At 46.3% G+C, this 11,595-nt stretch overlaps 1 protein-coding gene across 1 annotated transcript in view; it reads left to right on the top strand.

Moving 5' to 3' along the window:
• The first annotated feature begins 2,316 nt into the window (after positions 1 to 2,316).
• Positions 2,317 to 11,595, top strand: part of NTRK2 (neurotrophic receptor tyrosine kinase 2) — a 211,772-nt gene continuing 202,493 nt past the window's right edge. Inside the window, exon 1 of the mRNA XM_056325219.1 lies at positions 2,317 to 3,093. Coding sequence (XP_056181194.1) covers positions 2,885 to 3,093 — 209 coding nt within the window. The 5' untranslated portion in view covers positions 2,317 to 2,884. The remainder of the gene's footprint in view (positions 3,094 to 11,595) is intronic.

Raw genomic sequence — 11,595 nt, 5'->3', positions numbered from 1 at the left:
GGGTAAGTCCGAACCCTTCTAAGAAATGATTACTGTACAACTCAGCAACACTCTTGTGAGATCTATGTTCGAGCTGTGGAAAATACAAACTATGTTTACCACAACACGTGATGGTACCCCCTTTCCAAGTGCGTGCACTTTAGCATTATTTAACACTTATCAGCCACCTTACGAGTTCAAGGTCATACTTACAGAACTTTACTCTTCCAACACTACTGAATTATCTAATTAGCCAGTTTGATCCAACTGCATGGTTTTATTGGGAAACCCCAAATCCCAGAGACATAAGATGTCTATGAAGTAATAAAGTCCAGTAGGTCCCCATATGTGATCAGACAACTGTGAGCTTATTGTCATAAAATCGCTGGGAGAATTATGATGAGTATTTGTTGCCTTAAAGAGCTGGTATCTTTGTGTTCATCCAGGAGAGAGAGGGGGAATTATGCATATTTTCCAAATTTGTAAGCAGACTTGGCTGGAGAACAGTAATGCAGGTTTTGCAACAACTTATAGGGTTCCATAATGGCTGGTATTAAGGACCTTTCTCTAGGTGTTTTGAAAATGGAATCATATTGCAGTTTATGCCATTAGTTTTTCTGGCTCTCCTCTTAAACACTTTCCTCCAAATCCTTTAAAAATCCCGAACTATTTCGCTACTAGAAGATTGTTGCATAAAATTTTTATCTTACTTTCTATGCTTCTATAAATATTTCTATTTAGAGAATTAATTTTTTTTAAAGTTATTAGTGCCCTTTTTTCCCAATTTTGTGATACCTGTAGACAAAATGCCATGTACTTGAATGGTATTTTTTATGGTCCTTCCATGTTTTTGTGCTGCATCATATGGTTTTGTTATTCCGTGGGACTCTCCTGATCTTCCTTGTTTTATTCAGAAAGGACAAAGTGCTGAACTGGTAAGGAGGAGATATGTGCTGAGTAAAAAATGTATCTATGCAAAAACTTTACTTAAATTTCAAATAAATTTGGTTTAAATATGATAGCATGATCGACAATATTTTCCATCACGTCTATCTGGTCTTCATTCTGCCTTACAGGGCCTTATAAATCAGTGTTTCAACTAGGTATGGATATGACTTTCGTAGCAGGATGTTCTTTGAAAGCAAAACCGGCCCTGCCTGTGACTATGCCAGGCCTACCAATGTACCCAGTGAGAAGTGGATTTTTCTGTAGCCTGAGCAAATGCGGAAAGAAAGGAGTGTGTTTTCAATTAATAAGCGCCATGTCAAATTGATTCCCGAGTACTTTCTATCAGCATTTTGACTGCTCGTTCTGTACCTTTGTTACAAAATTCTGTAACCTTTCTTTCTTTAATTCACCCATTTACTCATTTCAAAATATTCAGCTCAGGTAATTAGACAAGAAAGGACTGTCACCATCTTTGGATATAATGGTACCAAGACAAGTAAACAGCCTGTCAACTTGAAGCAAAGGCGGCCTGTCGTTTGACAGGACTGAAGGAACACAGTCTCAGAAATGGCAAGCGAAGAACATCGTTATTATGCCCAATTTCCCACATCAGCTGCTCTTTGCACCTGCGAATATGTGACACACGAATGTAAGTCGGACTTGCCTCAGCCGCGATGCAGGTGAACGGTACCTCCTTGTCGCCCCACCCCGCCCCAAAGCGGGCACTGTACCGGTCCGTAGGGCGGTCAGGGGTTAATTAACCCCTCTTGCTAATCGCGGCTGTCCGCCGCTCCCCTCCCCCAGCGGGACCGGCTGCACGGGCCTCGCCGCGGGGCGCGGTGCATGGCGGCGGCGGGACGCGCGGTGGCGCCTGCTGAGCGCTGCGGCAGGCTCCGCGCACCGGCGGCACCGCTGCGGAAAACCCGCACCCGGGGGTAGGGGAGGAAAACGCAAAACGTCCCCGACCGCGGAGCCGTTAAGGGAAGGACAAAGCGTTTGGGGTAAAGAACGAGGCTTCGCAGGGTCGCTCATCCGTCGCCTGACGGGGCTCTTACAACATCCCCGTTTATCACCCGCTGGGCGAGATCCCGCCCTGGCGGGAATGCCCAGTGGCCCTCGGCGAAGTGTCCCCGTCCGCCCGAGGGGTGGGGTGGGGGTGGCAGCCCGCATTTACGGCCCGGTGCCGCGGGGCGCGCGCGTGTGTGTGCGCGCTTCTGAAGGCTCAGGCACAGGCGCCTATTGGTATCTCCTCTCCGGCATCCTCCCTTCCCTCCCCCTCCCCCCCTCCTCCCTCCCCTGCTTGCCTTTTTTTTTTTTTTTTTGATTTCAGGCTCATTTTGTAGAGTTTCTGCCCCTCTCTGCGTCAGCCTCACGTCACTTTGCCGGCAGCTCCCCGGCTTGGGCTGGAGCAGGAGCCGGAGCTGCTTTATTATCAGCTGGAGGGAGGAGGAGACGGTGCGTAAAGCAGCGAGCGCGGCGCCCCGAGCCCCGCTGCCGCTGCCGCGGGCTGCGCCTCCCTTCCCGGCCGCCCGCCCTCCCTCCGGCGGGCAGCGGCCGCTCGGGCCCCCGCAGGTAGGAGCGCAGCCTCCGCCACCTGCCCCCGCGGCTCCGCGCGTTTTGCAGCATCATCGGGAGCCGCCGCGGGGGCAGGAGGCGCCGCTGCCCGCCCGCCCGCCGGGCCGGGGGCAGGTGCCGCGCCGCGCCGGGGCCCCGCTCGCCCCTCTCCGCCCCGGTCCCGCCGGCTCTGGCTCCGGCTCCCGCCGCGCCGCGGAGCACCCGTGGCGGGCAGCGCCGCGGGGCGTCGGTGGCTGCGGCTGCGGCGCGCCCATGTGAGCCCCGACTGCGGGGTGCCCGCCCGCGGCGCGGAAGGCTGCGCACCCTCCGGGCGTGCGCCCCGCCGGCAGCGGCCGGAGCAGGCGGAGGCCGTCGGGACAGCGCTGGAGTGAGCGGGGCCGGCATGGTGTCCGGGCGGCGGAGGCCGGGGCTCGGCCTGGCGCGGCTGTGGGGCTTGTGCTGCCTGGCGCTGGGCTGCTGGCGGGGCGCGCTGGGCTGCCCCGCGTCCTGCCGCTGCAGCTCCTGGCGGATCTGGTGCGCGGACCCGGCGTCGGACATCTCCTCCTTCCCCGTGCCGCAGCGGAGCGCCGAGGGCGACAATGTCACCGAGATGTGAGTACGGCCCGGGCCCAGCCCGGGCGCGGGGGTGGCGGGACGGAGCAGCAGGGGGACGCGGCGGGAGGGGGGCGGCGGGCGGCGGGGAACTCCCCCGCGCCGAAATGCACCGGCTCCGCGGGCAGATGCGGTGGTCGGACGCGTAGAAGCCCGGTGTGATTTACTTCGGACGCGACTTCCCAGAGGTGCCGCTGCGAGCCCATTTGGATGATGAATCCTAATGGCCCGCGATGCGGTTCCCGGGAGCGGGGCGGGCGGCGCGGCGGGAGGAGCGCCCGGGGCCACCGCTGGCCGCAGCGGGACCGGGACTGGGACAGGGACCGGGGGCGGCGGGCGGGGGCCGCCTACAGCCCCGGCCCCGGGCCCTGCCGCGGGGCGCCCACCGCCCACACCTCACCCCTGCGGCGGCGGCAGGTTTGGAAGGTGTAGGGGGATTTTATTCTGTTTAATTTTTTACTTTCGCTCTGTTTATTTCTGCGAACTGAGAGTTTTGGTGGGAGGCTTCTCCCCCTCCCCCCGATCTCTCCAGTACTCTTTTTTCCTATTAAAAAAAAAACAAGAAGGAAGGGGCGGGGTGGGGGTGGGGGGGTGGGGGATAGGGGGAAGGAGGGGGTGCGGCAGATTCTGGTGAAAGGGAGAGCAAACTATCTTCCCTGCCCTGGCCGTAGGCGTGCGAGCCTGCGTTGCCCTTCTTCAGTAAGGTGGCTGGAAGGAGAAAATACTAAGCCTGTAGAGGAATGAGCAAGTGCTAGAGGATTAGGAAACCCTCATTAATAGTGAGGAATGTGCAAAAAGTTGGGTTTTTTTCTCTCTTACTCATGTGTTGCTGCCATCCTTGCTTGCCTACAGATGACACTTGGTGAGGGAGTTCTGTAGCTTTTTGTGTTTAATCCTGCATTGTTTCGCAGCTCTGTGCTTGGTGGTGTCTACCTACACCGCCTGAGCAAAGCTGCAAAGGCTCTTGCTGAGCAAAAAATTTTGGATACTGGACATGTTGACGATAGATCTGGGGAAAAAAAACACCTTCTCAAGCTGTTTTGTCCATTCCATATTTCTCAGTCTCCATTGTTTCTGGATTGTTTTCCATGGCATTTAATGTAAAAGATACCAGAGTATTTTTTCCAAAATCTATACAGATTTTTCACTATTTGCATTTTCCATCCTTCTTCTCTTTTTCAGTGTCCTTTAGAAACAATATAAAAATACTGTGTAATACTGTGTGATTTCAAATGGAATTCTAGCTTTTGGGCTACCTTTCTGCAGTTTGCTGAAGTCAGTTTGCTGCATTTCTGTGCGTGTGTTTGGGGAAAAAGCTGGAGATATTAATTTCTACTGCTCATATATGGCCTACCTTTGGTAGATTTTTAGGACCTATGGTAAAGAAACAGTCTCTTGAGTTGTTACAGCAGTTATTGTTTCAGATGTTTGTTTAGTATTCTGTGGATTGCTTCATTAAAAAAAAACAACCTGCTTTGATCTATGCATCTCTGCTTACTTTCATGGCTTTGCTAGCCTTACCCGGTGCTTTCAATTTGGAGGTAACAGAGCAATTTCCCCCTAGAATTAAAACTCAGTTTAAATGGCCAGGGGAGAAAATAGATATGTAAATACGTATTCCGGCCATGATCAACTTAAAACATGTTTAGTCATTTTTCGCTGATGTTTTTGGTTTTAATTTTCCTGTGTCTTTTGAGCATCACTGTCTTTACAGTTCTTTTCAGATTTTACTGTATCATTGTGTGACATTGCATGTTGTTGTGTTCGGTGATCTCAAAATAATTTTGAGTCATGGATTTCTCAGGAGATGCTGTTGCACATTTTTAAGATGTTCTTTTCAAGTGTACTTTTAACAAAAAACACAGAAGCCCTTTGATTAGTTTATAGGCACAAATTAAAAATTGTACTGCAGTAGCTGTCATGTATTTATTGTGGGAGCTCGGTAAACAGTAAAATATGTAGGGAAGCGTTCTAACATGGTAGATAGAAATTGTGGAAACACTTTTTAGTGCTGCACATCTTGCTTTATTCTAGCTAAGAAACAGGTTTAAAAGGAAGGGCCATTGCATTTTACTTGGGAAGCTTCAGGTCTGATTTTTCTTATATGTGCTCTACAGATAGAGGAGCACAATTTTATTGGTCTCTGGCAGAATTACTCTTGGTATAAATAAGAGTGGGAAAAGCACAAGACGATTAATTTCTAGTGATTTATTCCCATGTATTTCCTGAGTGTCTGTTGAAGCCAGACCTTCGTTGTTGCTTATGTCCTTTTCTTGACAGGAGTGGAACCCGCAGTCCTGGGCAAAACATCCACAGGTGCCTGGGGCACGTGGGCTGAGTAAAGATCCTCACCTGAGCCACATGCACTGGGGGTTGTTGAGATTAACTGCATGGCTAGGGTGGGCATGTGAAACCTGTGGTGATGCAGGGGCTGGCAGCAGGCCAGGTAGATGGCACCCGGCAGGCAGGATGTGAGTGGGCAGCAAGGGTTTCCCCTTGGCTCTGAAAAGTGGGAGAGAAAGTCAGGGTGGTGCTGGTAGAAATAATGGACCTGCGGTCCCACATGCTGGGCAGCCTCCACTACCTGATGCTTCAGCTCTGTTTTGGCCCATTGGTAAAACGCAGTTTAGAGCTTAATAAGCACTCTCCTCCCAGTCCAGCTATTTCTTGATTGCTGGTTGGATCCCCCATCCAAATCTACTGAGAGCAGTAGAAAGATACCTAGAACACTTTGTATCAGCCCTGTGAGGGCCAGCTGCTGAAACTTGGTGTGGCAGGGCATATGAGTATTTGTGTCTTGTGTTCTTCTTAGTCACCTTCCTCACTCTTTCCCTTCCTAGTTGTTTTTGCATCATTTTCTATGAAGGTGAATAAAAAGCAGCTCTGCCTCTAACAAGATTTTAGATTTGTCCCAGTTGGCTAGAGTGCTGACATGGGCTGGTCTTTATGTGGAAAGCGTGTGCCAGTGCTAAAATTGCTTATCCTGACAGAGCTTAACTGTAATAATTGCTTGGTAGTTTTGATATTATTAGAGATAAATTGGACTCTAGAGTGAGATCCTTCGTTAAAATCGTATGAGTCATTAAAGCTCACATTAAAAGCCAAGGACCAAGAGTGGTGAGAGCAAAACGACTGTGTAAGTGTTATTCAATCCATGCATTGTAGGCAAAATAGCAGATAAATAGTCCTTGGTGAAATCACTTGAGCAAAAGTATAGGTAGGGTAGTAAATGAGTAATTTTTAAAGTGTTCAGGGCTCCTTATAAAGGTACTGGTCTAATATTTCCTTGTTAAGTAAAATGTATTGTCAGTATATCTTAGTGTATATGACTCTTCAAAGACTTTGATTTGACGTGTCTTCTTGCAATGCAAGTATATTCCTGGCCTAGTTTCACAGTTCTGATATCAAGTCATTAATATGTTTACTTTCAGGTGAATGGGGTTTGAAATTAATTGCTCTAATTCAGGCAGAACTGCTTGTCTGAAATATAGTAGGTGACTTCTAAGCTTTTGCCTATTAAAGGAGAGGTGATTGTGTATTGCGAACATTTCAAAACCACAAAATAGATGTCTAATGCAGTTATATAAAGCACTCTAGAATTGTTAATAAATAAGACAGGGTAAGTAATTTATAGAGTAAATTATTTAACAAGTCATGTGAGCTTGTGCTAAAAAAAAAAGGCATGTTTAAATGCATGCAAAGCTCAGAGCTGTTGGTATTTTGGGTCTCTTTCATTTTAGATTCCTAGGCTGCTGCAGATTTAACATAGTATAAAATGCTCTACAAGGCTCTTCAACCCCCACCTCTTTCTTCTTCAAAGCAACTTTTCGCTGTGCAGCATTGCATGGCTTGACTGGATTGGAAAGTTATTTCTGGTGACTTGGAATTTTATAATAAAACATGAGGCATCAGGCAACAAATCACTAAAGGGGTTTTGGACAGTGGTGATATAATAGCTGCTTTTAGAAATTTGTCTTTTTTTTTTTTTTAATCTTTATTTCAAAATCCATGCAATTGGTTAAGGTGAGTTGAAAGTAAGCATTGTGAAAACCAGTTTTGTAATTTCTAGGTTCTAAAAATACTCAAAACATCCCAAAGCATTGGCTTTTGTGTATACTGGGATTATTTTTTTGCTCCCAGGAAACCTTTTGTATGGCTTATTTTAGTCCTTGTCTTTCCTGTTGATGAGGACTGATGGGTCTCCTTGGGGTCTTCACTGGGGCTGCCTTATCCAGGCTGATGCCAAAAGCTCATGCTGGAGGAGGGCAGCATCCTTCAGGAGGCACTCAGCATTGGGCAGCATTGGGCTGGCAGAATACTGCCTCTTCTTCTACATCTTTGGTCACTCAAGAGTTTTGAATGTGGTTTGGGATTTATATCCTAAAATGAAAGTTATTTATATGAATTTAAGGTTTTGGTCTTGAATATGTTGTTTTCAAGAATCTTCCATTTTTTTCCATACTGATGAGAAAAGAGAGGGCCAGCACTACAGCCTGTGATATCTTTAGGATGGCATTTTCCAGATTTCTCAGGTTCTATTTTTTCTTTTATTATTTTTATGCTGACAGTGTAAGGGAGTAAGTAGCTTAGCAAGATTCTCGATCCCAAATTGTAAAGCAGAAACTTCGACATAACTAAACAAGGGCCTTATTTCTCTATATTGGATTTAATTTTAAAGTAAGAAGGACCCTTGACACAATCCCCCCCACCCTGTTTTGTTCTTCTGTGTTTTTTTTTTTGTTTTTTTTTTTTTTTTATTGCAGCTCTCTCTCTCCTGTGTTTGTCATCCGTCACTGCATGAATGTCTTAACACTATGTCAATGAAGGTGGTCATCCAAATTTTTTTGCCCAGGCTGGATAAGTGTATCTAGTAATGAAGAGTAACAAGAGATGAAAAGCAGAGCAGAGAACTCAAATCTTCTTAATGCTTTCTTGATGTTAGATGTAAATTTATCTTGTTACATCTGAAAAAACTCTTTTTGAAAACTGTCTTATAAAAAGTGAATCACTGATTGTATAAATCCATTAACTTACATGCATTTCAAACAGAGAAATAAATTCACAGTGGTTTGAAAGCCTATACTGCCTGGGATGTGAATGCTCTGTTACTGGCTGCTCTTTCTGTTTGCCAAGGTCTCTCCATCCAGGTGTATGTAGGCACACAGCTGCTATTAAAACCACATAGAATTGGGATGCACCTTAATTCCTGTTCAGTTGTGAGCCTGTATTTTCAGAGACTGCAAAAAGCAAACTAAACTACCCCCCTCCTGAAATAATGCATACGGAGATCCTGTTTCTCACATATCTACTATTAACCATAACGTTGCACAATCATAATGGGAAAGGAGCCATGCCATGGAAATTCTGTAGTGAATATGCAATATTCTTTTTTATTTTCTGGAAGAAAATGACCTGCATTGAGTGTTGCTCATCAACAGAAGTTATAGCTGAAAGTTAAATGTATTTAATACAGATTCAGCTATTCCTGTTTCTGGCTTGTGTTGTCATCGGTAGGATACATTTGTGAAGATCAGATTTCAGATCAATATTCTTTTGTTATTAGACCAGGCCTGAAGAAGTGCTGTTTTTTTGCAGAAGTGAGAGAAAGTGGAACAAGGTAGGCCAAAGGCCCAAGGCATTTTCAGAGATTGTAATCTCTGAGTGGTGTGACTTGAACCAGCCTTTTGCTAAGCCTGGTCCTGATCCAGCAAGGTACTTAGATGCCTTTTATTTCACGGGGAAGCTGAGGCTGAGCTTCTGGCCTTGTTAAAGTCAGTGACAAAACTGGATGCAATTAGCATTCCACCAGGGTAGAGTAGTTTAGAGGAAATATGGGAAGGATGAAAAGAACTTTGATTCAAAGCATTTTCCTGCCTAAGAAGAGAAGGGGCCTGTTGCTCCATCATTTGATATGTTTTTGAGTTGTGGCTTTTCTTGGATCTCAAGTGTTTTCCTACTGTGTGAAGACTAAATACGTTGAGGACAAGAGGAAGTTGAGATTGAGTATTTTAGAGTGGTCTTTTGTAAAGTTTCAGGTAATTCTGTATTGAAATGAACCTGCACTTCCATGTGCAAAACAGTAGCAGCTGCCGTCACTACAGAAGCTTGTGTCTATTTCACTGTATACAGTTGTCTAATGTAGAAGAAGGGCAATACATTAATCAAGGTTAGTCCATTGCTGAAACAGAAAAGCAGTGAAATGGCAACACTTCTGAGCTCCTTAGGGAAGAGTCTGTCAATAGAGCTGTAGTTGGGGCTGGGCAAGTTACCTATTTTTCATTTTGGTTTGACAGTTGAGCCAAAAGAAATCTTCCAGTTTTAGATTTAGCTGTAAGTATTTTTACCTTATTTATTTCCTAACCATACATGTAAAAATAATTAAGGCCATATTCAGCAGATACCTTGTGAAGCGTGGATGTCCCACATTGCACAATCAGATGCTGTATTCCATGTGACGATTGTATAGGACGTGACTTTTCCCTCTCTTTTGCAACAACTGTCTGATTTTCTGAATGCCAGACAGCACAGCAGGCATATGTGGATAAATCATGTGCACATACTGGGCATGTCAGACTTAGTGGGTATGGACTGGGGGACTTTTCACAGCATGTGCAGTGGGTGTCATGTGCTGGACTTGCTGCTCATGCTGGGACTGTCCCAGGCCTCAGTGTTTAAAATCTGGCAACTCCCTATGAACTGTGTAGCGAAGGCGCTGAACTCAGCTGGCTGCTGTCCTGCCAGCAATGGAGTTCTGGCTTCTTCCAGGAAGTGATTCAGGAGGCTAAATTAGGGTTCTGCTGCAAATTATCTAATGGAGGCGTACCCTTCTCCTGTCACTGAGCATGAGAAGACCCTGGGGACTTAGTTCACTGGGGTGAGTGGAAAAAGCAAGACCTTCCTTTTAGTGAGCAGAGTCACACTGTGGACTAAGATGTTTGTGTGGTCCCAGATGAACCATTTCAGCAGTGCACGTGGGGAGCTGCTCTGCCTGAAGCAGAGCATGGGTATGAACCAAGGTCTTGTATGTCAGCATCTTAACTACTGTCCTGTATGGTGTACAGATGTGAGCTTGCTGTGGTTCTTCCTGTCTGAGTCGCCTTACTTGGCATGGAACATTTAAATGTGCTTTTGGGTCAGCGAGCAGGACAGTCTGTTTAGCTAAGCAGCTGTGATGCTTATTTGTCTAGCGAGACAGCTGGGTCCTGCTCCTCCACTGAATGCTCAAAATCAGCAAAATCAGCAAAAATCAGAACAGCATGAACAGGTAAGGTTGAGACTGCCCCCTCTCAGGTTGCTTTATGGTATCCTCCAAGAGACTGGGGGTCAACAATATTCCCTTAAGGAGAAGAAGGAATTGAACCTGGTACCGCTGGACACCACTGGAGCATTATTTCCAGCATTTCTTCCAGATCTGTGGTCCTTCCAGATCTTCCAGATCTGCCTCACACAGACATGGGTTGCATTTTTTTGTTGTTTGTGTGTGTGTGTGGGTTTTTTTTGTTTATTTTTAAACAGGTGCATCTATTTGCTGAATGTAGGTCTAGTTCAGGAAGGAGAAATTCCTTCCCCCCGCCCCCCCTCCCATTAGGCATGTGAATAGTCTATTGCACGGTCATCTCCTACTCCCCCCTTCCAGTCTTGCCTCTTTGTAAGTTTTAGAAACAGGCTTTGGAACACAATATGCATACCGTGATCCTCACCTGCTAAACACATATGCTGTACTTTTCTGCTGGGAGCAGTTGTGTTGTCTTCATGGGACTAACTATGTAGTATACTTAGGCATATGCTGAAGTATTTTACAGTTTAGAGTGGTAGCAATGTAATTATCTTTTGAAGACTGTATTGCACTCTTTATTTATACATATACACAAGATGTTAAACTTTTCAGGTTAGATTCAAATAAATCTACAAACATTTTGAGTTAGCACAAATCCATGTGACATCAAGGCACCTAAATAGAAAAATATTAGTGCTGTATACTACTTCTGTGCCAGACAGCACTGCAGATCCTGGACCATGTTTTCTGCATGGAGCTTGTTTCATTTGGGGGACATGGACCTAGGTGGCACAGCTGCAGAAATAGATACCACTTGTCCTGGAGGTGGGTGTGGGTGGAAGAAAGACTCTGTCCATCTTCCCTGCCCTGAACGCTTCTCCCAACCCTCCATGGGTCTCTGCATGGAGACAGGGCAGTTGTTCCTTCTGTTTGCTTGGCCTGGTTGTATGCATAGTTTTTGGCCTCTGTAGAGCACTTCTGCATATTCTTACAACTTCTAACAAACAGTTTAACTTGAAGCAGTTTTGCGTGTCACACTGGGTATCATCTGAAGTGAAAGGTTTAGGAGGTGAGAGTCCTAACAGCTGGAAGTATCATCAAGATGTCTGCTTGATCTTGTATAGTTACAGGTGAACACCTTCAACACGCACATCCTGGGGTGGGGGGAATGCTGCCAGGTTGTGTAGCTTGGAGGAGTGCTGAAAGGTGTGTGCAGCAGTATGGTG

This window comes from Falco biarmicus, chromosome Z (assembly GCF_023638135.1).
Source record: "Falco biarmicus isolate bFalBia1 chromosome Z, bFalBia1.pri, whole genome shotgun sequence".
NCBI classification, from domain to species: domain Eukaryota; kingdom Metazoa; phylum Chordata; class Aves; order Falconiformes; family Falconidae; genus Falco; species Falco biarmicus.
This window is presented reverse-complemented; position numbering and strand designations above follow the sequence as displayed.